The sequence below is a fragment of the Delphinus delphis genome, chromosome 16, assembly GCF_949987515.2.
Source record: "Delphinus delphis chromosome 16, mDelDel1.2, whole genome shotgun sequence".
Taxonomy (NCBI): domain Eukaryota; kingdom Metazoa; phylum Chordata; class Mammalia; order Artiodactyla; family Delphinidae; genus Delphinus; species Delphinus delphis.
This window is the reverse complement of record NC_082698.1, coordinates 46,663,733-46,690,062: the sequence shown is the minus strand read 5'-3', so window position 1 is coordinate 46,690,062 and position 26,330 is coordinate 46,663,733. Positions and strand designations below refer to the sequence as shown.

General features: G+C 42.6%; 1 protein-coding gene across 1 annotated transcript in view; it reads left to right on the top strand.

Moving 5' to 3' along the window:
• Positions 1 to 26,330, top strand: part of WDFY4 (WDFY family member 4) — a 277,878-nt gene that overhangs the window by 157,542 nt on the left and 94,006 nt on the right. The window contains exons 41-44 of the mRNA XM_060034652.1: positions 14,636 to 14,713; positions 20,584 to 20,790; positions 22,196 to 22,247; positions 24,943 to 25,106. Of these exons, the coding sequence (XP_059890635.1) occupies positions 14,636 to 14,713; positions 20,584 to 20,790; positions 22,196 to 22,247; positions 24,943 to 25,106 (501 nt within the window). The remainder of the gene's footprint in view (positions 1 to 14,635; positions 14,714 to 20,583; positions 20,791 to 22,195; positions 22,248 to 24,942; positions 25,107 to 26,330) is intronic.

The following is a 26,330-nucleotide window of genomic DNA, read 5'->3' as shown; positions in this document are numbered from 1 at the left end:
AGACTTGGAGGAGGAGGAGGAGGAGGAGGAGAAGGAGCAGGAAGGATGTGAAGGAAGATTGGTGGTGAGGGAGGGGCCCCTCCAGGTATAAAGGGACAGCCTTGTGGGTCAGCTGCTGCCTTGGTATTACTGGAGTATTATATCCAGTTTATGTTAATCCCATGTATTTATTTATAGTCTGACTCAATCCCAAGAGGATTTATGATATCCAGATGAGATGCATGCAATAAGATAAATGAGATCAAGAAAAATAAAATTAAAAGAAGAAAGTCAATTCCTGGGGAATTAAGGTCATAAATATGCAGTCCATAAAGGCTTACAGCCAAACATCTACACCACGCGTGAGCTTTCTGGCTGCCATTGTGGAGTGGTAGGTAAGATAGTTCATATATTTATTCCTCACCCATCAATTATGCTTCTGCCAGGGAGTAGGAGTGCTTGAGAGCAGGGACATAGGGAGAACAAAGCAGATGGTCCCTCCCAGCAGCTTACTCTGCCTCATCACCCCTTCAAGCCACCCCCATTGTGAGTTTTTAAAGATCAGATCTGATCATGTCATGTCCCTGATTAAAGAACATTATTTGTTCCTACACTGTCCAGAAGAGGACTCAGACCCACGACCACAGTGCAGGGAGCCTGACTCTCACTGTTTTTCTAAGTTTCTCTCCTGTGACAATCTTGCACAGTGTTTGCTCCAAATGGGCCCGCTTCCGTATTTTATCGTAATGTACCCTGTCTTCTCCCATCTCTACCCTTGGGCAAATGTGGTCCCATCTGCTTGGAAGAGCCTCCCCCTCCCATCAGACCAACTGCTTCTCCTGTACTTTAAAAACACCGTCCCTTCTGAAAGCCCTTTCCTGCCTGGCCATGGCGCCTGTGGCTACAGTTAACTATTTTTAATTCACAGTGGCCATATCTATGCGGGACAAGCCTAAGGGAGAGGGAAGGGCTGGTGTTGATTATGTTACCTGTGAGTCACATTCAGCCCAACAGTGGGCACCTACTGACAAGTCCCAGTGTGACTCCCAAGGGAGCCGAGGTGAGCAGGTGTGTGCAGCATCCCGGAGCACAGGGATGTGGTCACGGTCGCCCTCCGGAAAATCCCAGTGTGGACCCAGATAGCACCCAGTGACGTCTTGAGAGCTCAAGCCAAGGGTTCTGCTCTAGTTGTGGACAGCGACATGCTGCTCCTGGCCAAAGTGGCCTAGTCTCTCTCCTTACAGCCTAAGGAAGGAACCCTCCCCATAAGCTCCAGCCCCCATTTGTTATCTCTACTTGAAATGCCAGTTTCAGTGTCCAGGCTTTCTTAGTGCTAGACATCATTTGGAGTCAAGGAGGCTGAATTAGTTTGCCAGCGTTGCCTTAGCAAAATACCACAGGCTAGGGGCTTCACCAACAGATATTTATTTTCTCACAGTTCTGGAGGCTGGAAATCTGAGATCAAGGTTTCTGCAGGACTGGTTTCTCTGTGGCTTGTAAATGGCCGTCTTCTCCACGAGAGCATCCCTAGGATCTTTTCCTCTTCCCAGGAGAACACTGACTAGATTCGACTAGTGCACACTCTAACAGCCTTGTTTAATTACCTTTTTAAAGGCCCTATCTCTAAAATACAGTCATACTCTGAGGTACTAGGAGCTGGGGCTTCAACATGTGAATTTGCGGGGAACACGAGTCAGTCAGTAACAGCAACCTCAAGTCTCAAAATGTGTTCAGGGGAAAATGTTTCCATGCGTTGCAGTCCTCCAAGGTAGAGCCTCACATTCATCTCTCATCCAGACCCCTTCTCGTAGGTAATTCCTAACCTTCTGCTCCTGCCCAAGGAGGTCTGTGTCTCCATGAGCCTCACCTCTAAGGAAGATGATAACGGAAACTTGAGGAGACGTGGCTGAGTTCAGGAAAGGTCAGTGTGGTGATGCTTCCCATCTGTCTGAGTCTCACAGAGGCTCTGATGCCCAAGAAGGAGAAAAAGAGGAGGGAAGCTGGCTTCTTTGAGGAGGCCTGGTACCTGCAGTTCCAAAGCTTTTGTCCTTTGCTACACGGGAGTGTCTTTTTTTGAAAGTAGTCAGTCTCATGACAATTGAATTTAATAAAAACAGCACAGTTCAAAAAAGACAAATTAGAAACCACTGTTCATCTTAGAAATTAATATGTGAGTGAATTTAACAAGAGATGAATTGCGCTGTGGTGATCTGGTCCCTCTTCACCCACTCCAAGCACCAGTTGTTTGTCATTATTGCTGGAAATATGATTATTACTCTGGTATTGCTTGACATTTATTAAGAATCCAGGGGCTATGTCTCCACCGTAGAGAAAAGTGCAATTATCTGGGCACTTGGAGAAAAGAGCATTTCCTGGCCTGAGTCGTCCAAATAGATATCTTCCAAAGACACCTTGACTGTGGCTTGATGCAGACCCAGGCCGTTCTGTCCCTTAGTTCCTGTTTACCTTCATAAGGAACTGCTAACCTTTTACGGGTGCACGTGTAGGTATTATACAAGATTTACCAACAAACAGGGAAAGCATTTCATTGTTTTCTCATTAACTGCTTCTACCCTTTAACTAAAGCCAGGTCTCCAGTAAGAACTTATATTTGAAGGCAGATATATCAACCTTATGTAGAGAAGGCATAATAGAAAAATTGCATATGTGATCTGTTTATTGAATGTTTCACAACCAGGAAAACATTGAATTTCAGACAGGTTTAAACATGGCAGTGGAAGTGAAGGCCAGAACTGCCCAGCTCCTGACCTTTGTTCTTTGCAGACCCAGAAATCTTATCACCTGGCCCTATATCTGACCATCACCAGTGTTTTACTCTGGGCAGGAAGTGACCAGCTGCAGAGAATTTAGCTCAGAGGAGTGCCAAAATCTATGAGCTTCATTTCAGTCTCTCAAACTTTCGTCTATTGTCTCCATTTGCCAGACACTTGGGAACAGGGATGGACGTTGTCCTTGAGGAGCTTATTCTAGGGGGGCTTCAGGCGGGGAACCCAGCCGCTGTAATGTGGAGCACTGCCTCTGCAGGCTTTGCACTCTGCCCTGGGGCCCTGAGGAGGCGTGCTGGGAAAGAGAATTCTTGATAATTACCAGTTACATGATCATGACAAAGGGCTCACACAGACATGGTTTCCTCGGTTGCTCACTGCCAGCCAACTACACGACACTGTTAATCCGATCCCTCATCCTCTCAGCCTGCACTGGTGGAGGAGAGGTGAGCAGTGTATTTATTTTATAATTTGGGCTATAATCCATTAAGCCTGTTATTTATCTTGTTGCTCAAATCGTTTGAGCTTTTTGCTCATAATATTTCATTGATCTCACACTTGCTTTCACTTAGCTCTGTTGATCTTTTCTCACAGATCACAAATACGAATCCAAATGAATTTTATGTATTTTAATGCAGTTTCACTATAACCCTTCCTGACATTTTTGGTGTGTGTATTATTCAGGAAAAGTTATGTTACAGTAACAAACACCCCCAAAACGAATTGCCCTAAAATAGCAAAGGTTTCTTTCTCACCTGTGCTACACGTGCATTGTGAGTTGGTTGGGAGTCTTCTGTGCCTTAACCTCGCCCAGTGATACCAGCTCATGGAGTTGCCGTTGCCTAGAACTTTGAGCACTGCCATGGCAATTAAAAAAGAGCTTAGCAAACAGAGCATGAGCCCTTAAAGTTTCGGCGCACCTCTCCCTGGCCTCACCTATGGCTCAAAGGTGGCAGGAAGGGTGAATCATGCCATGTAGCTACAGGAGGAGAGAACTGGAAATATTTGGCAAACAGCACTAACGACCAAAGCCCTATATTTTTTTTCAGTTTTTCTTTTCCATGCAAAATCGATACACATTTAATTGTTGTTATTGTTAGCATATTTTTTTCTAACCTCCTTTAAAAAAAATCTCAGTACATCAAAAACCTGGTTCCATATCATCAAAACTTCTTTGACACCAGGACTGCCGTGAACAGTTGTGCAGGTTACGCACGAGGGCATCTGGCCAGCATGGCAAAAAGAAGCCGAAATCCAGCCTTTGTCCCACTATTCAAGTTATCCAAGCAGGTCCAGGATGGCATCTGCCCAAAGGGGACACAAAGGTGCTGTATGGGCTAGTGGTGGCCCTTTGTGAGCATAACTTGTGGTGACTGCATAATGCTCTACAGTAAGGATGAACCATCCCTCCACGTGTTGATATTTACATTGTTTCATTTTATGCTGCTATAAATAAGATGGTGGAAAATACTGTCCAGTGAATATTCGTGCATATATCTTATGATTTCCTTAGTGTAAGTGACTAGCAGTGAAAATTGTGAGAAGAAAGATTAAAATGCCATGCATGTGTCAGCACATGGTAGATACAGTGGCATTTCTTACTACTGAGTTTAGTTCCAGACCCGACACATGCCGTGCTTGGCTGGAGAGTCCAGGACCTACAACTGTAACGTTGGTACTAAGTTTCCAAGCAGGATCTGAGAGGCTGTGTTTAGATGTGGGTCTTTCTCCTTTCTGGCTAGGCCATACAGCTGTAATTACAGGACTAACGATGCTTTAAACCAACAATGTAATGACTGTCATCAGTGACAGCAGGCGCTTCCTGTGGGAGAGCTTGGGCGGGAGGGTCACCAGCAGCTGGCCGGCCCCAGGGGTGACCCTGGCAAAGCTGGGCACCATCAAGCTGAGGTCAGCTCACTTAAAGGTGACCCTCCAGGTAGGCTGTGCCTTGTTCCCCATTCCAAGATCTGATCTGTGTTCTGTAGCCAAACCCTTCCCTAAGGAGGCACTGGGACAGCAAGGCAGAGGCTCTTTAAACCAGATCTGCTTTCCCTCTCAAATCTCCAAACGGCCTTCTGAGGCCCTTGGTCCTACTTTAGAGGTTCTCAAACTCTTTAACACACAGGCAGTTGCTAAGCAAAGGCTATTTTGCTCCAATAAGCAATGCAGAGCTTTGCTCTGAATTTGTCTCCCATCGATGTGCCATATTCACTGCTGCCCAGGCAGATGGGCCTCTGCCCTTGAACCGCCCTCCTCTTGTCTCCACATCCAGAGTGTGACAACTTTTCAGGGCATGAAAGGTCTCAAAAGCAATTGCAAAGTAATGTTTGCTTAGCACTGTGGCAACACACAGGGTGGAAACCACGTGGGAGACACTCACGTGATGGCAGAATCCAAGAAGTCATCTTCCAGCACTGCCAACTCCCGTATTGTTGGAGTCACTCATCTCACTTGTCCTCAGCTTCCTCTTCCGTAAAATGAGGATGATAATAATACAGGTTTGTCAGGTGGCTAAATATTAAATGTGATAATGCATATGGAAACTCCTTTGTCAGCTGTAAAGTGCTATGTGCAAATTAGTTAACTGGATGTAATGTTGAGAGAACGGACTAAGGGATAACAAATATTTGGGCTATCAGCACTTTTATATAACTCATCAGGTTAGGTCCCTGGTCAGGTCCCTCTCCCATCCTCCTAATCCACTATTCCAAGCCTTCACCCCTGCTCAGCGCTCAGGGGAAGCAGAGCCATCTTCCCCTTTACTCTACCCTGGAACTGGAAGCCATCAAGTGTGAAGCACCTCACTCAGTAGTGTTCTGCTCACACACTCATCCACATCTGCACCCATCCTCAGGTCCTTCCATCCAGCTTCCAAGCATGAGCCCTTCCTCATGGCTCAGGTCAGCCTCTCCATGGGCTGCTGATTCCATCCTCTCTTCTCTCATCCCGTGGAACCTGTGCCACCTTCCTCTTCCCTTTGCTTTTCAACCTTCTCCCATCTGCTGCCAAGCTCCCCACAGCCTAGCAATACACTTGGGTTGTATCCTTCCTCTTATATTGCATGGCCCTACTCCCACCTCTTTTTTTCTCTTCTTCAGATTCAGGTTTCTTGAATGAGTTGGCAGTATTCATCGTCTCCATTTCCTTATCTCCAAATTTCTGGTTGACTCACTGCCGTCTAATCATTCCTCTGAAATAACTTGTAGAAATTACCAAAGACCAATTTCTGTAGACAAATCCAAGACATTTTCAAGCTTCATCGTACAGGACTTCTCTGATGCAATCACTGTGGTTAAACAGCTCTGGGTCTCCATGACATTTCTCTTTCTGATTTTCCTTAAACTTTTCTAACCTTTCTTCTCCTATCCTAAACTTTGCTAGTGTTCTCCGGTTTCTGACCTTGGCTCATCAGGCTCCTCTCTGCACGTATTCTCCATGAGACATCTTATCATCTCTCACTGTTTATTTATCATTTGATTGCTGGTGGCTCACAGATCTATATAGAACTTGGAACTCTCACTTGAGCTTTCTTCTAGGGATGTCCAGCTGTACCACTGATGCTTCAAATTCAACATGTCCTCATATCGCTTAAACTTGCTCTTTCTCTTGTTTTTGTGATATCTATTAATTTTTCTTAGTTTATCTAATTTAATTTGTTCCATTAGGCAAACTAGAAGTTTTAGAGTAATTCTTACCCTCTCATACAGTCACCAGTTTATCCCAATTTTATTTTCCATGTTCTTGAATTTGACTCCTCTACTTCACCCATTCCACCCTGTGAGCCCTCACTTGCGCTGTCATGATAGTGTCCTAAGGGAACTCCCTACTTTTAGTCTTGTCTTCATTAAATCCATCCTTCAAATTGCTACCAGAGCGAGTTAGCAAAAATGCTAATGGGACCACATCAGGCTTCTATTTAAAACCTCTCATTTGAGATTCAGCTAAAGCAGCATCTCAACCAGGGAGCCTTCACTGAACACCATGGTGTCCTCTTCTTTGTGCTGACTGTGACCTGTGTCACCATGTCCCAAACATAGCTCTGTCTCAACATTGGCCATGTCGACACATAATTATATGCTCTTCCACTGCACTCCACAAAAGCAGATGTGGGGCTCGTCTTTGTACTGCAGGGCCTGGAAAATGGTAGGTGGACAATGGCTATTGGTTGAACTTAACAACAGAGAGAAAATTTGAGGGTAGACATGGAATATCTGAGCAAGGGTGTAAACAACACTGGGCTGCAGCTATTGTCGTTAGGGTATTTATTTGAAGAGTAAATATGATATATAACTGAAATCATATAGCATTTTCTATAACTGTTAATTCAGAAGAGACCATCTAGGTCAAATTTTTCAACTGATCTTACCCATGACTTACACCCAGATAGTCTCTGGGTGACCCTTTTATGAAGTTTCATTTTACTGTCTCATCTTATCTCTATAATATCTCTTTGGACTAGACCGAGGAGGTACTGTTACCTTCATTTTATAGATGATAAATCAAATTGGAAATATTAAGTTATTTGCCCATGGAATGTGGCTGGTAAGGGCCAGGAACCAAGCTGTCTGGACTTTGATTCTACGTGAAACACTCTGATTTAGCAGCGCTCAGAACAGCATGAAAGTTTGAATATCTTTTCATATATCTTGCCGGAGTGTCCCTGCCTGAAACTCCCCCACTTAACCCCCTGGGATGATCCACACCAGGCCTGTTCTTCAGTGAGATAGCACATTCGTTGTTTGACAGGGGCTGCTTTGTGTCCAGGTTCCCTCACGAGTTCTCTTCTCCTGCCGCACATCTCCAAAGCATCATATCAGAAAAAAGACTGGGCTTTGGCCTTAGATGTAAAATTAGATGTAAAATTAGTCAAATTTGTCAGCATTTTATGTCACTTGCACTGCTCATAATGAATGTTACTTGTATAAACGTGTAACAGCAATATTAAGGAAATTTTGTAAACAAAAAAAAGAAGAAGAAAGAAAGAAATCACCCTATTCCCACTACTCCAAAACAGTAACTGGGGTTTTAAAAATTATATTGTTTCCATAGTTTTGAGTCTTTGCTGGTAAATACTCTTTTGTTTTATTGAAGTATTAGCACACATAGAATAAAAGTGTTCCAGTCATAAATATACAAATTTAAGAATTTTAATGGCGTGAACATGTGACCACTACCCAGATTAAAAAATACAACATTCACGGCTCCCCAGAAGCACCCCCCACTCCATGCCCGATTCTAGTCTCTAGCACCCCCAAAGTAGCCAGTTTCCTGGCAGCTAATATCATACATCAGTTTTCCACTTTTTACTTTTATGTGTGTGAAATAACATATCATATGCTCTTCTTTCTGGCTTATTTCATTCCAAACTGTGTGAAATTTATCCATGTCTTTTCATGGAGTAGTAGTTCATTCACTTTCATAGCAGTTGACCAACATTTTCATAGAGTTCTCAGACTTTTTGGTCTCAAGACCTGTTTACCCTCTTAAAAATTATTGAGACTTCAAAGAGCTGTTGTTTATATCGATTGTATCTATTGATATTTATCATGTTAGAAATTAAAACAGAATTTTAAAAATAAGGCATTTATTAATTCATTTTAAGATAGCAGTAATAAATCCATTATATATAACCATAAATAGCATTTTTAATAAATAGATTTTTCAAAACAAAAAATTTTGAAAAGAGTAGTACGGTTTTATATTTTTGCAAATTCTTTAATATCTATCTGGCTTAGAAGACAGCTGGATTCTCATATCTGCTTCTTTATTCAATCAGTTGTAATACTTTTAAATTTATTTTTTGGTTGAAATACATGAAGAAAATCTGGTCTTTCACAGATATGTAGTTAGAAAAGAAAGGAGTATTTTCATAGAATTTTCAGAAAATTATAGATATTCTTCTTTGATACTACACCAAAATTCAACAAGTAGTAGTTTCTGAAAGGTTACTTGAAACTTTTATCAGTGAAATTTTTGTACTCTGTTACAGTAAAATGTATTGATTATCTTGTACTTTGAATGGATATTGTAACCCATACATGATTTGTAACATGCATTGGAGCATGAAAGTAACATACAATGACAATATTGGTTCCCTGAGTTACGAGATCTCCCAAATGTTGACATGTTTCATTATGCAATATGGAAAAATCATATTCATGTACCACCAATTTTATCAGAAAAATATTTATCTACTGAGAAACTGTCAGGCTCACAGAGGCAGGTACAAGCTTTTCAACATTCTGATATTCGAAATTTGAAAGCCCAAATTTCATCATAGGCAGAAAATACTGTTAGTGGTTTTATTTGATATGACAGGTTCACTTTGTTCATTTTCAAGAAAAGATCTGCCACATATCCAAGTCTTCATAACTAGTTTTGTCTGTCAGTCATTCTTTCAAATTAAAGTGATCAAAAGCAACTAGTTCAGCTCACAACTCTAACAATTATATGAGTGCTTTTCCTTGAAATGACCATCATGGTTTTTGGTGTTCAGAAGTGCTTTACGCAGATTTCCCATTTATCACACAGACTATTAAAAACGACTGTATTCAAAAATTGAGATTTCATAAAATTAATCATTTGTACTGTTTCATCAATGACATTCTTTTTTTTTCCCAAAGTTTTACTTCTATGTAGCAGGACCCTTTTACTTTTCCATTTTATTTATTTTTAAAATAAATTTATTTATTTTATTTATTTATTTTTGGCTGCGTTGCATCTTCATTGCTGCACGCGTACTCTCTCTAGTTGCAGTGACCACAGGGGCTACTCTTCATTGTGGTGTACGGGCTTCTCATTGCAGTGGCCTCTCCTGTTGTGGAGCCCGGGCTGTAGCTGCACAGGCTTCAGTAGTTGCAGCACGCGGGTTCAGTAGCTGTTACTCGCGGGCTCTAGAGCACAGGCTCACCAGTTGTGGCACATGGACTTACTTGCTCCACGGCGTGTGGGAGCTTCCCAGACCAGGGATCGAACCCATGTTCCTTGCATTGGCAGGTGGATTCTCAACCACTGCACCACCAGGGGAGCCCCATCATTGACATTCTTAAGTGAAGATTTTTTTTCTCCTATGAGTTCCTAGTGGTGAGGACTACATATAATGATTATTTTGGAAATTGTAGATTCACATGCAATGGCAAGAAATAATACAGAGAGATCCCATGTACCCTTTATCCAGTTTCCCACAATGGTATCATCCTGCAAAACTGTAATACAGTATCACAACAAGGAACATTTCCATCACTACAAGAAGTTCTCATATTGCCCTTTTGGGATTGTCTTTTCTTACTCAGCATAATTCTGTTCAGATTCATCCAGGTTGTTGCATGTATCAACAGTTCATTCTTTTTTTTTTTTTTGTGCGGTACGCGGGCCTCTCACCACTGTGGCCTCTCCCGTTGGGAGCACAGGCTCCAGACGCACAGGCTCACGGGCCCAGCCGCTCTGCGGCACGTGGGGTCTTCCCGGACCGGGGCACGAACCCACGTCCCCTGCATCAGCAGGCAGACTCCCAACCTCTGCACCACCAGGGAAGCCCAGTTCATTCTTTTTTATTGCTGAGCGGTACTCCATGGTATGGATGTTTCATAGTTTCTTTAATCATTCACCTATTGAAGGTCATCTGGGTTGTTCTTGTCTATTATGAATAAAGCTTCTATAAACATTCACATGCAGGTGGTTGTGTGAGTATAAGTTTTCATTTCACTGTGATAAATCCCAGAGGTTGCAACTGCTGGATACTATGGTAGTTGCCTAGATATAAAAAAAAAATCTACTGACCTGTTTTCTGGAGTCGCTGTACCATACATTCCACCAGCAGTGTGTAAGTGGTCAAGTTGCTCTGTATCATCACCAGCATTTGGTGTTGTCACCTCTTAATTTTACCCATTCAGATAGGCGTGTAGTGATTTCTCATTGTGGTTTTTATTTTCATTTTATTAATGGTTAATGGTGTAGAACATCGTGCTCATGTGCTTCATGTGATCTGCATGTCCTCTTTATGTCTATTCATGTCTTTTGTGCATATTCTAATGGGATTTTTTTTTTTTTTGCTCTTGAGTTTTAAGAGTTCTTCATACTAGTCCTTTGATTGATGTGACTTGCAAATACTTTCTCCTAGATTGTAGCTTATTATTACATCATTTTTAAATTTTTTTTTTTTTTTTGTGGTATGCGGGCCTCTCACTGTTGTGGCCTCTCCCGTTGTGGAGCGCGGGCTCTGGACGCACAGGCTCAGCGGCCATGGCTCACGGGCCCAGCCGCTCCACAGCATGTGGGATCCTCCCGGACCGGGGCACGAACCTGCGTCCCCTGCATCGGCAGGCGGACTCCCAACCACTGCGCCACCAGGGAAGCCCTATTACATCATTTTTATGTGGGTTTTTGTGGAACAAAAGTTTTTAATGCTGATGAGATCCAATTCATTTGTTTTCTTTTATGCTTTTGGTGTAAAATCTAAGAACTTCAGCGATTTGTTGAATGAGAGCAGTAAAAGCAGACATCTTTGCTTTGTTTACAGTCTTAGAGAGAAAGCATTTATTGTTTCACATTAAATATAATGTTAGCTGTGGGGTTTTGTAGATGATCTTTATTATGTTAAGGTAGTTCCCCTCTATTCCTGGTTTTCTGAGAGTTTTATTATGAATGAGTGTGGAATTTTGTCAGATGCTATTCTGCATCAATTGATACAATCATGTCATTTTCTTCTTTAACCTACTAACATGGTAGATTATCTCGATTGCTTTTTGGGTATTTACAAGCTTTGTGTTCCTGGAATAAACCCACTTGGTCATTGTATGTCATTCTTTTTATGCATTGCTAGGTTCTATTTGCTAATATTTTGTTAAGAATTTTTGTATCTCTATTACAACAGCCAGGACATGGAAGCAACCTAAGTGTCCATTGACAGATGAATGGATAAAGAAGATGTGGCACATATATACAATGGAATATTACTCAGCCATAAAAAAAATGAAATTGAGTTATTTGTAGTGAGGTGGATGGACCTAGAGAGTGTCATACAGAGTGAAGTAAGTCAGAAAGAGAAAAACAAATACCGTATGCTAATACATATTTATAGAATCTTAAAAAAAAAAAGCAAAACACATACTCATTCTGAAGAACCTAGGGGCAACACAGGAGTAAAGACGCAGACGTAGAGAATGGACTTGAGGACACGGGGAGAGAGAAGGGTAAGCTGGGATGAAGTGAGAGAGTGGCATGGACATATATACACTACCAAATGTAAAATAGATAGCTAGTGGGAAGCAGCCGCATAGCATAGGGAGATCAGCTCGGTGCTTTGTGACCACCTAGAGGGGTGGGATAGTGAGGGTGGGAGGGAGACGCAAGAGGGAGGGGATATCGGGATATGTGTATATGTATAGCTGATTCACTTTGTTATACAGCAGAAACCAACACAACATTGTAAAGCAATTATACTCCAATAAAGATGTTAAAAAAAAAAAAGAAAAAAAAAGAATTTTTGCATCTCTATTCATGAAAGATAGGTTTATTTTCCTGTACTCTGTTTGTCTGGTTGTGGTGTAAAAGTATAAGCGTATTGCTAGCTTCATAAAACAAATTGGGAAGTGTACCAATTTTTTCTATTTTCTGGAAGATATTTTGTAAAATTTACATTAATTCTTGCTTAAATATTTTGTAAAATCCTCAAGCAAAATCATATGGACCTGGTAATTTATTTGGGGGGAGTATTTAAATTATGAATTCAATTTCCTTAACTGTTATAGTCTGTTCCAATGATATATTTTATATTGGTTGACATACAGTAATTTATGTTTTTGCAAAGGATTTGTCCATTTAATCTGAGTTGTCACATTTATGTGTATGTAGTTATTTGTAATATTCCCTTGCTATCTTTTTGATGTCTGCAGGGTCTGTAGGGATAGCCTCTCTTTCATTCTTTATATTGGCAATATGTGTCTTCTTTTTATCTTTGTCAGTATTTCTACAGGTTTGTAAGTTTTATCGATCTTTTCAAAGAACCAGTTTTGTTTCAATGATTTTCTCCATGTTTTTCTGTTTTTAATTGCATTGATTTCTGCTCTTACCTTTATTGTTTCCTTCCTTCTGCTTGCTTTGGGTTATTTTTCTCTTTTATTCTAGTTCCTTTAGTGGGATCTTAGATTGACTTAGAAATTGTACTCTTTTTTTTTTTTTCAGATAGGCTCTATGATACAAAACATTTTAAAATTACATCATTTAAAAATATTTTAATTTAAAATCTTTTCATCTGTATTAGGGTAAAATTGTATATATTTAAGATGCACAACTTGATGTTTTGATGTACATATACATTGTGAAATAATCACCACAATCAAGGTAATTCACATAGTTACCTTTTATTTTCTGATGAGACCACTTAAGTTCTAACTTCTTAACAAATTTCGAATATATAGTACAATATCGTTAACTAGAGTCACAATGCTGTACATTAGGTTTTCAGAACTCACTGTTTTGCATGACTGAAGCTCTGTATCCTGTAATCAACATATCCCCATTTCTGCCTCTCCCCAGCTCCTGGAAACCACCATTCTACTCTCTACTTCTATGAATTTGACTATTTTAGAGTCCATATATAAGTGAGATGCAATGTTCTGGCTTATTTCACTTAGCATAGTGTCCTTCAGGTTCATCTATGTTGTTGCAAACAGCACAATTTCCTTCTTTTTAAAGACTGAATTTTATACATACATAAAACATATATATAATGAACTTTGTGATGATTTTTTTTCTTTTGTTCTGTTAATGTGATGTATCACCTTGATTGATTTGCATACATTGAACTATCCTTGCATCCCAGGGATAAATCCTACTTGATCACGGTATGTGATTCTTGTAATGTGCTGTTGAATTCTGTTTGCCAGTATTTTATGGAGGATTTTTGCATCTGTGATCATCAGGGATATTGCTCCTAAATTTTCTTTTATTGTGGTGTCTTTGCCTGACTTTGGTATTAGAGTGATGCTGGCCTCATATGATGAGTTGGGAAGTATTCCCTCTTCTTCTATTTTTTGGAAATTTAAGAAGGTTTGGTATTAATTCTTCTTTGAATATTTGATAGAATTCTCCTGTGAAGCCATCCGGTCCTGGGCTTTTCTCTTTTGAGAAGTATTTGATCACTAATTTAATTTCCCTATTTGTTATTGGTCTGTTCAGATTTTCTAAAATTTAACTCTTTTCTAATGCATGCATTCGGTGACATATATTTCTCTCTCAGTATTGTTTTAGCTATGTGACAAATTTTGATACATACTGTACTATGTATTTTTTAAAATTTCCCTTGAGACTTACTTTTTGATCCATGGATTATTTAGAAGTATATTGTTTAGTTCCCAAGTGTTTGGAGATTTCCTGTTATTGAGTTCAGTTTGATTCTTTTACGGTCAGAGAACATATTTTGCAGGTTTTAATTTTTTAAAAATTTGTTGAGATTTATTTTATGATCCAACATGTAGTTTGTCTTGGTATATATTTTGTGGGGGCTTGAAAAATGTGTATTTTACTATTGTTGGGTGCACTATTCCATAAATGTGAGTTACTTGAACATTTTTTAGAATTCCATTTTAATTTATCTATTATATTCTAGCTTTTCTAGTTTTTCTTGGGAGGAAGATTTATCTGCTACAAGCTAGTTCGTCGTAGCTGGAAGTGGAAGTAACCCATAAGCATGTATGTGAGTGTGTATGTGAATGTAACAGCATAGGTGGTACATGTATTCATGAGGTTGTGATTGATTTGACCAACAAATCCTGTAACTCTTACTTCCCCCGACAACTGGTCAGAGTAGAGAAGTTCTTACCTCAGATCACAGCTGTTATTAGTTGTGACTTGTTTTGTCTCTTCTCCAGGACTTTGTGTCATGTATCGAGAACTACAGACGAAAAGGACGGGAACTATATGCATCTCTATACAAAGATCATGTACAGGTAAGAAACAAGGCAATTCCCTTCTCTGCACAGTAGACCAGAACCTACCTTGAACCTGAAATAAAGAATCATAAGAGCATTTGGTTTAAATTCTAAATTGGCTAAGCCAATAATTGGTCATCAGTGAGTCAGTCCTACCTTCATGACCTGTGCCATGGGATTTGGACCCACACTGTCAGCAGCTGAGGAGATAGGCAGTGTTTCCATCCACTTACCTACTCATTCATCCATTGGGTGCCTCAGATCCTGTGCTAGGAGCTAGGGGCACGATTGTAAACACAGCAGACGTGGGCCTCACTCTCGGGTAGCTTACTCTAAAGGAGAGATACACATTAAATAAGTGCACAGATAAATAGATCATTATAACTTGGAAAGAGCAATAGACAGGGAAAATACGAGTATAATGGGAGATTATAACAAGGGGAAGACTTTAATTTGGGCAGATCAGAGGCCCTCTCCAAGGAATTGATCTCTAAGTTGAAATCTGAAGAAGGAGGAATATGGGCTAAAGTATTTTAAGGAAGTGGTTTTGACTAAGGGGAGGGAATGTGTGAAGCTCCTGAGTCGGGAAAGCACTGGATGTCATCAGTTAACTGGAAGAAGAGGAAGTGACTGGGATGATCTGAGCTGGGAAGGGACAAGGGTGAATGAAGATGAGGCAGGGCCTGAGCAAGCAGAGTGGCTTGCTGCCACCTTAGGGGTTTGGCTTGTTCTCCTAAGGACAGTGGGTTGCCACTGATGAGGGTAGGTTTAGATGTTGAAAACCTCTCTCTAGGAGTGATTTCTGTACAGTCTAGGTAAAGAGCACTGGCTGTCATGCCAGGGACATCTCTATTTGAATCTCAGGTCTGCCCCTTCCTAGGACTGAGCCTGGTCTGAGCCTCAGGGTCCCCATCTTTAAGACAGGATAATATTGCCTACCTGTAAAGATTAAAGAGTGAGTATGGAACACCTAGACAGTGGCTGGCAGGGAATAGATGTCCCGTATGTGGTTAATGAATGGCTAAGAAGTTCATTCTTAGGTGGTATTATTGATGTTAACAAAAATTTTCTAAAATGATTGCTAGTAATAGAACACAACAGTAGAATTAAAACGTCACAAATTATATTTTTACTTTACAATTTCTCTGTGCCAAAGCCTTGCTAGGTGTAGGAAAGGCAGAGATGATAATGATACTCCTCTGGTTGAAGGTTCTTAACACTCAGTAGAGGGACCAAGAGTAAAGAAATTAAAGCAGGGTGATAAGGCCAATACTAGGATGTTGTACTACAAAGAGAGGAGCAGTGGGGTATAAGGAACCATTGGGTGTGCCTGGGGTAAGGCGAGGGGTGAAGGAATGGTGAAACAGTAGTCCCCAAGTTCAAGGGAAACAAAATAGGCTCTGATCAACTTAAGCCAAGTAACCTGATCCAGTTATCTCCATATGTGCTTGTTTGGGAGCCCACAACATGCCCCCACGAATAGGGATTTGTGAGATGCACAGCGTGCACCCCAGAAACATACAGACTAGCAACACAGCCTCCCAGGCTGTGCTACATAAGGAGGTGGGCAGTTTATCAGACATGCTGGTGGGGCGGGGGAGAGGCGGTTTGAGGATAGGTGTCCTGCTGGCTTATATTTGCGTGTTATCTGCGCCCCTTGGACAGGACCTCGCATGTGAGTGCCTTACTACTTGAATTCACCAACTTCATTCAGGACTAGCAATATGGCTAATAAATTCAGCTGCCATTGGGGGAAAAGTAAGATGAACCATTTAGGATTGCATCCTTTATTTAGGGATATCCCCATCACGCTTGTTCCATTTCAAGACAGAGGGTGTTGTTTATCTAAACTTTCAAATCAGCATCTAGTCGAGAGTTTGACCATTTCTCTTCTTATGGTTGGAAAAGCCTGGAAGATTTGGTCATGGCTAGGAGAAATGTGCTCTGTGGTAACTGGTGGATTTCTGCTGAAATTTGAAAAACTGAAGGTTAATGGGGAAGGACAGAAGAACCTCGGCAGAGGCTCTGAGCCCATAAGGCAAGGGTCCAGCCTCCTGGAACATCAGTCTGGCTTATTTTCAGCAGCGGGCCTGACTGGGGCTCAGAGGGTACTTGAGAAAGTGGGACAGAGTTTTACTGTTGATTGAAGTATTTTTGAGAAAATCAGCGTTTTGAGGCTAATCCTTGAGGATACTTTCCAAGTGTTTAAATATTTGAGACAGATCGTTTCGATGTTTAAAAGAATGCAGGTGTTATCACCGTCTGCCGGAGATAATGGGGTCTGGAGTGTTCACCCCGCTTTCTTTTAAGGGGTGTAGTAGACTTTCCCGACGAAGGCCCCACTCCACTTCCAGAGAAGTCAAGTCCAAGTTCTGGAAAGAAATCAGCCTTGTGAAATATGCCATGTTCTTCAAGGACAGCTTCTCCTAATTACACTCCGTGAGGTCCTTCCAAGAGGGTGGAGATAATGAGGTTCAAGGGCCCCCGCCCACACGGCTGTCAGTAACAGGTTGCGTAAGACTTTTCCAACTGGGCATTTTACTTAACCTGAGAGGTCACTGGCGATGCAGGTGCTCACAGCATGACAAGATAGCGTCACCCAGTGCCCTGGAAGCTAACCCAAGCATCCAGTATACCTCATCATCCCATCACCAGCAAATCGTGCAATTCTGATATTTAATCTCCCCAATTTCCCATCACTCCAGAAGTGCCGACGAAAACAGGTGCCTCTGCTCTGGCCCTGCCCAGATGCCCCTTTGCCATTTCCAGTTACATTTGTTCTCTTCTCTGTGGTCCGGCTGCTCTGGCGCTGCTCTGTGATATACCCAGGCCACCTGTTCTTATACTGAGTCCTCAGCATACCTTACAGACATGCCTCATTTTGTCTATATATTTTTTAAAATTACAGTTTTTACCGTTTAAAGTTCTATGCAAGATGCCTTCCACCCCAGAAATGGCCTTTCTTTTAGTGTGTGAGGGGCATTGCTCTGTCCCCTCTCTTTTGGGCTCTCTGGGGGCCAACAGGCTGTTTCCATTTCTTGCTCAGTCTCTATATATCCATTACATTTTGGTAACAGCTCTTTCACATGTAAGTATCAGAAACTCAACTCAAACTGGCTTAGGCAACACGTGAAATATTTTGAAAAATCCAGGAGAACATCACGGTTCAAGAAGAGCTGGATCCAGGTATTCAAACTCTGCTTTAAGGAATCTGCCTCCTCTCTCCCTCTCTCTCTTTTCTTTCTCTCTTTTTCGTACACACACACAAACACATGTTCACACAAACATTAAACACACAAGTGTATGAGATTACTAATATGTTTTAGGCAACAAGGCACATGGAGGAGAGAGCATTTGAGGCTGGCATGAACTCATGCTCTGCTCCCCAGTCTGTACATCCTGGAACCAGGCAGGGCTCATATAAAGGGTGGGAAATTATGTAACTTGCACAAAGGGACTGTCTCGTTGCTGAGAGGCCTGCCTGTAGGCTGTGTATGCCTCAATGCAGATACATCAGGTGCCTTTTCCTGATGCACATAAGGTTGGCCAGTGCAAGGTGAGCAGCCCTGAACGTGTACACATCCACCTCTCTGCAGTCTGCTCTATACGGCTCTAGAGACAACCAGTTCCAATCCCAGAGTATGATGCTCACTAGCCCATCCCACAACCATTCATCACCCACTGAAGCCAGGGCTGGGGTCAGCTGCACCCCAGCACTGGGAACTGAAAGTAGGGACGGTCTGGTTGCCAAGAGGAAAGTCTCAGTGATGCTACCCAAGAGCTTCTATTCAGCCGAGAATCATAGCTGCCTCTAGTACACCAGCATCCCTGCCCCTGTGTCTGGTGTGGCATTTGGCCCGCTCGAGGTTTGAACTGAATGGGGACCTTACCTTGTGCAGAAGCATGGGCATTACAGAACACCTTGCGGGTGCAGGAGCTCAGGACTTCTGCTTATTTAGTCATCTCATGTCCTTTGTCTTGGGACCACATACAGCCTTCCATCATGGACTAAACAGTCATTCATCTCTGAAGGATGAATGAGGGATCTTATCCCTGACACACATCTGTCTAGCTGCAGGTATGCAGCCAACACGTTTGCCCTGTGATGAAGAATCAGGCAGCTGGGAACCTCCAGGTTGCATAGGTGGGGCCTTAGGGTGGAAGGGATGCTCTTAAAAGACTAATTTGAAACCCCGGATGAACAACCCAGTAGCTTGGGATTGTTCATCCTCTGTCAAGCTCAATATGGAACTACAAATGCAGCAACAATCTCCCAGGAGCTGAAATATTTTCCCCAAACACGTGTTCATTTCATATAACCAAATCCCTATAAAAGGCTTTGGATAGTCATTATTTTTCTGGAGTTTTTTATTAAACAATTGGAGTACTTGTAAAATGCTATAACTATTTAGGATATGAATCTAAGAACTGTGGAGAAACAAAATTATCTTGTTTTGAAATAGAATTTGCTTTATTCACAATAATAATACTAACTGCTTAAGTTGGGTAAGGCACCGTATTAAACTCTGGAAAATATTGTCTCATTTGATCCTTACATAAACCCATGGTTTTATTATTGTGGTAATATTACTAACTGAATTTGACTGATGAGGATGGTAAGTCTCCTTCAGATTAAACTGCTAGTGAAAAGCAGAAACATGGTGACAGCCCAGGTTCATCTGACACCAGAGACGAAGTACTTAGAACTATACCATCTGTCATGTTTTTGGGAGAATTTTCAAGTTCTGAGAACGATTTTCCCATTCAAAATGGATCTAAGTCTGCCAGTCTTTGAAGTAATACTGGCAGAAATCACGACTTAATGAAATGATACCAGGGCCCTAGGAAAGGAATTAAGCACGCAGGCTGAAGTGAAGGCTCTGGAATTAGACAGGCTGGGTTTCAGTCTTAGCTTGGTCACCTGTTGGTCCTTGGGGAAGTCACTTCTCCTCTCCTAGACTTGGTTCCTTCATGAGGATAATAGAAAGTACTTAACAAGTTCCAGACTCACTTATGGTGTCATTGTGTAGAGGAAATGAGATAAAGCAGGTGAGAGGCTCAGCCTGGTACATGACAATGAGTTTCTTTTCTCTTTATGTTACTTTTGTGAGGTCTGTGCTTCTTGTCCTTAGCACTTTCACCTTTCAGTTTTCTGAAAAATTAAAATGTAGGGCACATACCATCAAATATTTGAATAGTTGGAAAAGTTCACCCTGCAGACAAAGTTGATTCTGCTGTCCAAACTGAATTGAAATGTTTCCTTGATAGATGATGTAGGAAACTTCAATGTGGCATACAAAAGCAATTTAGGGGTGTCGATGTATTTTGTAAAAGGTTTGAGTTATACTCTAGCAGAAGGTATAACAGTCAAGTGCTGTGTATGCAAACTATGAGGATTCCATAGATATTAGGAAGGATAATTTTATTAACATCAAAGGTTTTAGCTTCTTTGAACATTCTCACCACACTTCCAGTCCAGACACTGGAAGGAGGGCTTTCAGCATCATTTTGAAGGATAGGGGCTGTGGTGAGGTTCTGTGTCCATTCTGCCAAATAGCTGTCCAATCCTCTGATGAATAGCATGGGGACCTTTGGGACCTGTTACTTTCTGCACAGCGCCCAGCAGTCACGAGGCTCTGTGGGCCAAAGGGCAGAGGGTTTTTTTTCTCCTCGAAGCTGAATTAAATGGTCTCAAAGCTGAAAAACTGATTTCTTCTCCTGGCCTGGTCCTAGCTCCAGAGAGTACACCGTGAAGGTGCTTGGAGCTGCCTATAGGGGTGATTTTCCTCAGGCAATTATGGGGGGCTTGGTCTGTTCACCCCAGGTGGTTTGGGGCCAGGCTGGTGAGGAGATGTGTCCAGAGGTGACGCTGTACTTCTGCTTCCCAGAGGCGGAGATGTGGCAAAATCAAGGCAGCCAACGACTGGGCCAGGATCCAGGAGCAGCTTTTTGGGGAGCTGGGCTTGTGGCGTCAGATGGCAGAAGCCACACCCTGCTCCCGGTGGGAACTGGACTGGAGAGAAGGACCAGCTCGCATGAGGAAACGTATCAGACGCTTGTCTCCGCTGGAGGCCCTGAGTCGAGAAAGGCTCGAGGTAAGAATTAGATGCAACAAGACAGGATGCTTCCAGACAGGCAATGTATAGAGAGGTGTCTCCTTAGCTTTTCCATCTGATGTTGTTTCCGTCAGGAGTGCTTTGGCATGGACAGGTAGGAGAGGTAATGCGTGCGGTTCACTGTAGGAGTGCTGTAATGCATTCTTGGTGCTGTTTACCAGAAGGAAAGAATCACTAACTCCCCAGGTACATAGAAAGGATGCTGTAACTACAGCCTGAATGAATGAAAAAAATAAGTGAGTGAGTGGTTCACATATACACCACTGATCCAGTACCACGCTGACATCCATAAAAGTCCGTTAGAATGGTCCGGATGCCAGCGTTTGAAAAGAGCCACGTGGTGGGCACTGTCTCTTGTACAAGTTATGTGTCATAGAGCAGTCATGGCCAGCCCTTCTGTGGGCATCACTGTGCAAGCAAATCCCGACTCAAGTCTTACAATGGAAATATCTTGAACTCAGCTATTTCTGCGAGCTTGAGCCAGTGACGCGCTTCGTCCAAATGACACTGAAGCTGCGTTGGATTCCCAGGCAACGGAATCTGGACAGTCCCCAGGCGTTTGCTGTAATGAAGCTTGGACTCTCTGTCAAACTTACATTTTTGCCTTTTAAATGATGAAGAACCATCCTTGGCTTGGTAGTGGATACAGAAGAATCTGTTAATAGCATTTCATGTCCTCATTGAACAATTCTGCTTTAAGATATTCTGAAAAGCAGCCTTTCCACACCCTGGAATGCAAGACATTTCCTTCTGCGTTCATCCTGAGTTACAATGTTGGGCTTCTTCTCTAGTCTGTAACCTCAGAATCTTTTACCCACATTAAATTCTTTATAAAACCTAATGAAAAAATTATATTTCATTTATTCAGTAGACGTTTTAGTTTTGAGTGTATTGTCTGTAAACATCTGGTGATATATAGTATTTTTCCCTCAATACATTTCTTAGGAAATGGAGGCAGGAAAAATAAGCCTGCCCGTGGTGCTGATGTCAAGGCCGAAGGCTGGCTGTGGAACCTAGTCTCTGGTCTCTTGGGCTGTCCAGCCCCAGCCCCTGTCCCTGGTCCCCTCTCCAGGGTGGCCCATACCACAGACAGCCAGGATACTCTCTACTCCCATTTGACATAATCTTTGGTAATTACTGTAAATCCTACTTAATGGAAGATTGTGGGTTTTTTCCCCTTTGACTCAGGAACATTAACACTTGCATTTTATTGTGGTCCTTTCGGATTTGGCATTTTGCTCCCCTTGCCTTTGAGTCTTGAGTGTATGAGTGATTTGAAGGAGCCATATGCATGTGTGTGTATGTGTTTGTGAATCTGTGGAAAGGTGGGTGGGGCCCATGGGTATCCAGGATTTAATTTCTCTTTTCTCTGGTTTTATTTCAGGAAAGTCAGGACAGAAATGGTGATATTTCTCAGTTAAATGCTGAAAACCAAGGTATTCAATTTATCTGTATTTTTATTTAACAGTTAAAGCAATTCTTGGTTTTATTTAACATCTCCTTAAAGATATGAAGTTAATATATTGTGGGAAGAAAATGCTGCAAGTCTAGAGTAGGGAGTGCAAGGCCTTTCATCACTCTGCTCTCCAGAATGAAGAGGGACCCATTCCGGACCTGAACGCTCCACTGGGGGAAGGAGTTTGCATTTAGGTTGCAACAGTAAGAATTTTTTTCAGGGAAACTATCCTGTCAATTTGCTATATGAGGGAAACCTTAAAAGTGCCCCCCCAAATACTAACACATGTTCAGTATGTGACCCAAAACACCTAGGAGGAAAATAGGAAAATATTTTAGAGCAAAATTGGGTGGGATAGATATTTAATGCTTAACACTGAATTCTCTGATTGTGAAGATGACAGATATAATGGTCATTGTTATTTCTCCAATTTAAAAAAGCACTTTGAATCATTGTTGATGTTTATGCTTACCCTTTGTGTAATACTCATGGAGGAATTTGGTTGGGTTGATATGCTAAAAATCTAGTTTATTTTCAGAAGTCATTTTGGCCCGAACGCATCAAATACATACCAAACACACACACAGACACATACACTATATTTCAGATTTTGTGTTTCTACCAGAGACTCTGCCTTTTGTTTCAGACACTCTCTGTCTGTGAGTTTCACTGTATCCTAGGCTGCAGCTTATATCATACCCTTAACCAAGTGACACCTTCCTAGAGCTGATCAGACTTGTCTTACTTAGTGCCTTAGCACCGGATTTTGCGTGGAGCTTGCTGTCTTGTCAGTCTGCAGTAACAAAGCCCAGAAGTGAGGATCTTGATCCCAGGTTGATTTGGGGAGTCCCACTTGAGACTTGGGATGACAGTGTAACACTCATACTTTGGCTTCTCTTCTTTCCATCCCAAGCCCCATAACCCTAAGATCAGAAGGAGAATCTGCCTGCTCTCCCTCTCAAAATGGGTGGCTGCAGAGGGTACCGTGGTAGAAAGCAGGTGTTTGATTTTATGTGGGCTAGGGCCATGGGCTGCTAAGTCCCCTCGTCCCCTATATGCAGGGCCTCTGGTCACCTATGATCCCAGGCGTCCTCCATGTTTCCAGCATGGACCCCCAACTCCCAGTAGGGAGCTCAGTCAAAGAAGAAAGGGTTGTGATCCTTCACCATGCCTTCCTGGGTGCCTGTATCTACACAGTGTTTTCTCTGCCTGAGGAAAAGCCTCTGATGGATGTTGCTGTGAGCGGCAGGCACTTACATTCATGCAAGTGTGAGGTTCCCAGGTGGGGAGGAGGTCAAAGAGATGAGCATCTTGCCACAAAGAAGATGTCCAGTAGCACCCTGACCTTGCAGCCATGTGCTGCTCCACGCAGGTGGACACCCAGGACAGGGTGGAGGAGAAAACTCTAGAGATCCACACAGGTGTGTACTTAGCTGGCACCCAAAGGCACATGCACAGGAGCGCATCCTTTGGAAATGAGTCTAGATGGACACACAAATGATTGCAGCACAGTGGATTTTGGTAGTATAGAAACAGAAACTAGTTGTATCTCTAAAACATAGGAGGTGAGTTGGGTGATTATGGAAGAGTCACACAGTAGATTATTACAGCCACTTAAGTTGCTTTCTAAGAACTTTTAATGGAATGGGAAAGGGCTCATGGTATAATCTTGAGCCAAAAAGTTAGAAAAGAAAAACTATAAATTCAGTATAATTCTTACCATGTCAGAAATTACGTTTTGTGTGTACATATACATGTATGTACAAAAAAGATGTCAGAATTAAACCACATTGTGGCCAGGGAGGACAGACAGACTAGAGATGAAAAGATCAGCCTCTGGACTCAGAGGGACTTGGTTCAGATTCGGCCTCTAGTTCTTAGTAGCCGTATGACCTTGAGCAAAATAATTAGCCTTTGTCAATTTCTTCATTTGCAAAGTGAGGATGGAATGGACTCTACAATCTAGGTAGGACTGGATGAAAAATGTCATTAAAATATCCAGCACAGAGAAGGTGCTCACTAAACAGGAGCTGTTGTTACTAGCACTCTCTCTGGGCGCACAGGTGATACTTGTTTTATTTCTCATTTTTAATTTCTCACAATTTCATGGGTTTTCCAAGTTTTTTACATTAAGAAGATAGTATTTCCATAATTAGGGGAAAAAACCCCACTCTTGAAAGAGTGAACAGGGGACCTCCCTGGCGGTCCAGAGGTTAAGACTCTGCACTTCCACTGCAGGGGGCGTGGGTTTGATCCCTGCTCAGGGAACTAAGATCCTGGCATGCCACCTGGTGTGGCCAAAAAAAAAAGAAAACAAAAAGTGAAGTTCAGAAAAAGCAAATCTCGTGGGACCCTCTGGGACCCTCTAGGAAATTGCTTTACTGATTAATGAAGGTGTTGAAACATCCCCCCGTGGTCACTGGAGAGCTGCAGAGCAGCCAGGCCCGGGTACATCTTCCTGAGTGAATCAACCTGCAGGTGTGTTCACCACATGATAGGGTCAGAGGGGTGTGTCCACTTTCAGAAACAGTGAGGGGTACGCTGGGATCCACGTCATTCACGGCTGCCCTGAAACCTTGCAGTTCCTCCCAGGGACTCGGGCCCAGGCTGTGCACTGTCCCTCGTGACTCCAGGTGGCTCCTGCACAAACCATACGTCCCTTTTTGCTGCTGCAGGTGGAGTGACACCACAGGAAGCTGAGAGCGAGAGAGATGAGGCAGTAGACTGCACCCAGCTGACCTTCTTCCCCGCCTTACACGAAAGCCTGCACTCTGAAGATTTCTTGGAACTGTGTCGGGAGAGACAAGTCATTTTACAAGAGCTTCTTGATCATGAAAAGGTAACACAGCCCATCATGATTATTCTTTAAAGATTATCAGACATGAGAGAACTAAGCTTTCTGCACTCACATGGGAGGTGATATCTCCATTCACCATAAAAAAATCAATGAGCAAAAGCGATGGCATGCTCCTAAATTTGTGGGCCCAGAGCAAGGGTGCAAATGCCCACACATCTTGCATCAAAATGTTTAGAAAATATAAATCAAGCTAATAAACTGTTAAGTGAAATATGTTCTAATGCCCTATATTGACCTTTATAATAACCTGGGGGGCCAGTTTCAAATTTAGAATTCCTGACCTCCTTGTAGTTCAGCACCTTGGCCCCCCGCTCACAGCCTGACCACTTGAGGGATCCATCCCGTGCCTGAGTGAGGGGCCCTGGTGGATGTGTTTGGACACCTGACCCATATGTCCCAGCTGTCCCCACACTCCTCGCCTTGAAAGCAGCTCCCCTTGGCCACCACTCAGGCCTAGAGGAAGCACACTTGAGGCACCTTCAGCCCTCAGAAGGGTGGACCTGGAGAGACAGTAGGCACAGCCAGGAGGCAGGCTGGACCAGTTAGCAGGGAAATCCATTGCTGCGGATGCCTGGAGCTGGACTGTGGGAGCCCAGGCTCTTGGTGTGCATGCATGTCCCCTGGGTATGACTGGAAGAGGGTCAGGGGGTCCCCCTGAAGTACAGGAACAGGGAAGGGCCCTCTTACACAAGTCTAAGAAAGTATGGAAGATGAAGCACGTGTCTTAAAGTAAAACGGACCTGAGCTAAAAACCCCAACTTGGCCACATATTAAATGGCCTGCTACCTAACCTTCGTGAGCCTCAGTTAGTTATTCTCATCTTTAATATGGAGTGCACGGCAACCATTTCACAAAATTCTCATAAGGCTTAAATGGGATAATGGAAGCAAAGTGACTAGCATAGCACCCAGCACACATGAGGTGGCTCATTAAAGACTAATTCTCTTCCCTTTCCAAAGGTTGAGTGGTTTAAGGGCTGGGTAGACTTCCATCTGTCTCTTCCATCAACTCTTCTGTATGGGATGTAAGTGAAGAAGATGCCCCAGCAAAACAGAGGAGCAGGCAGGGCGGGGCTGGCAAGACATGCAGGGGCTACCCAGAGATGAATGCATGAGAGCTGAGGGCTAGTCTGGCTGCAGGGTGGAGGAGAGTGGAGCTGAACTACGGGCCACTGAGTAAGCAGCCTGGGTATCCAGGAGCAAGTGA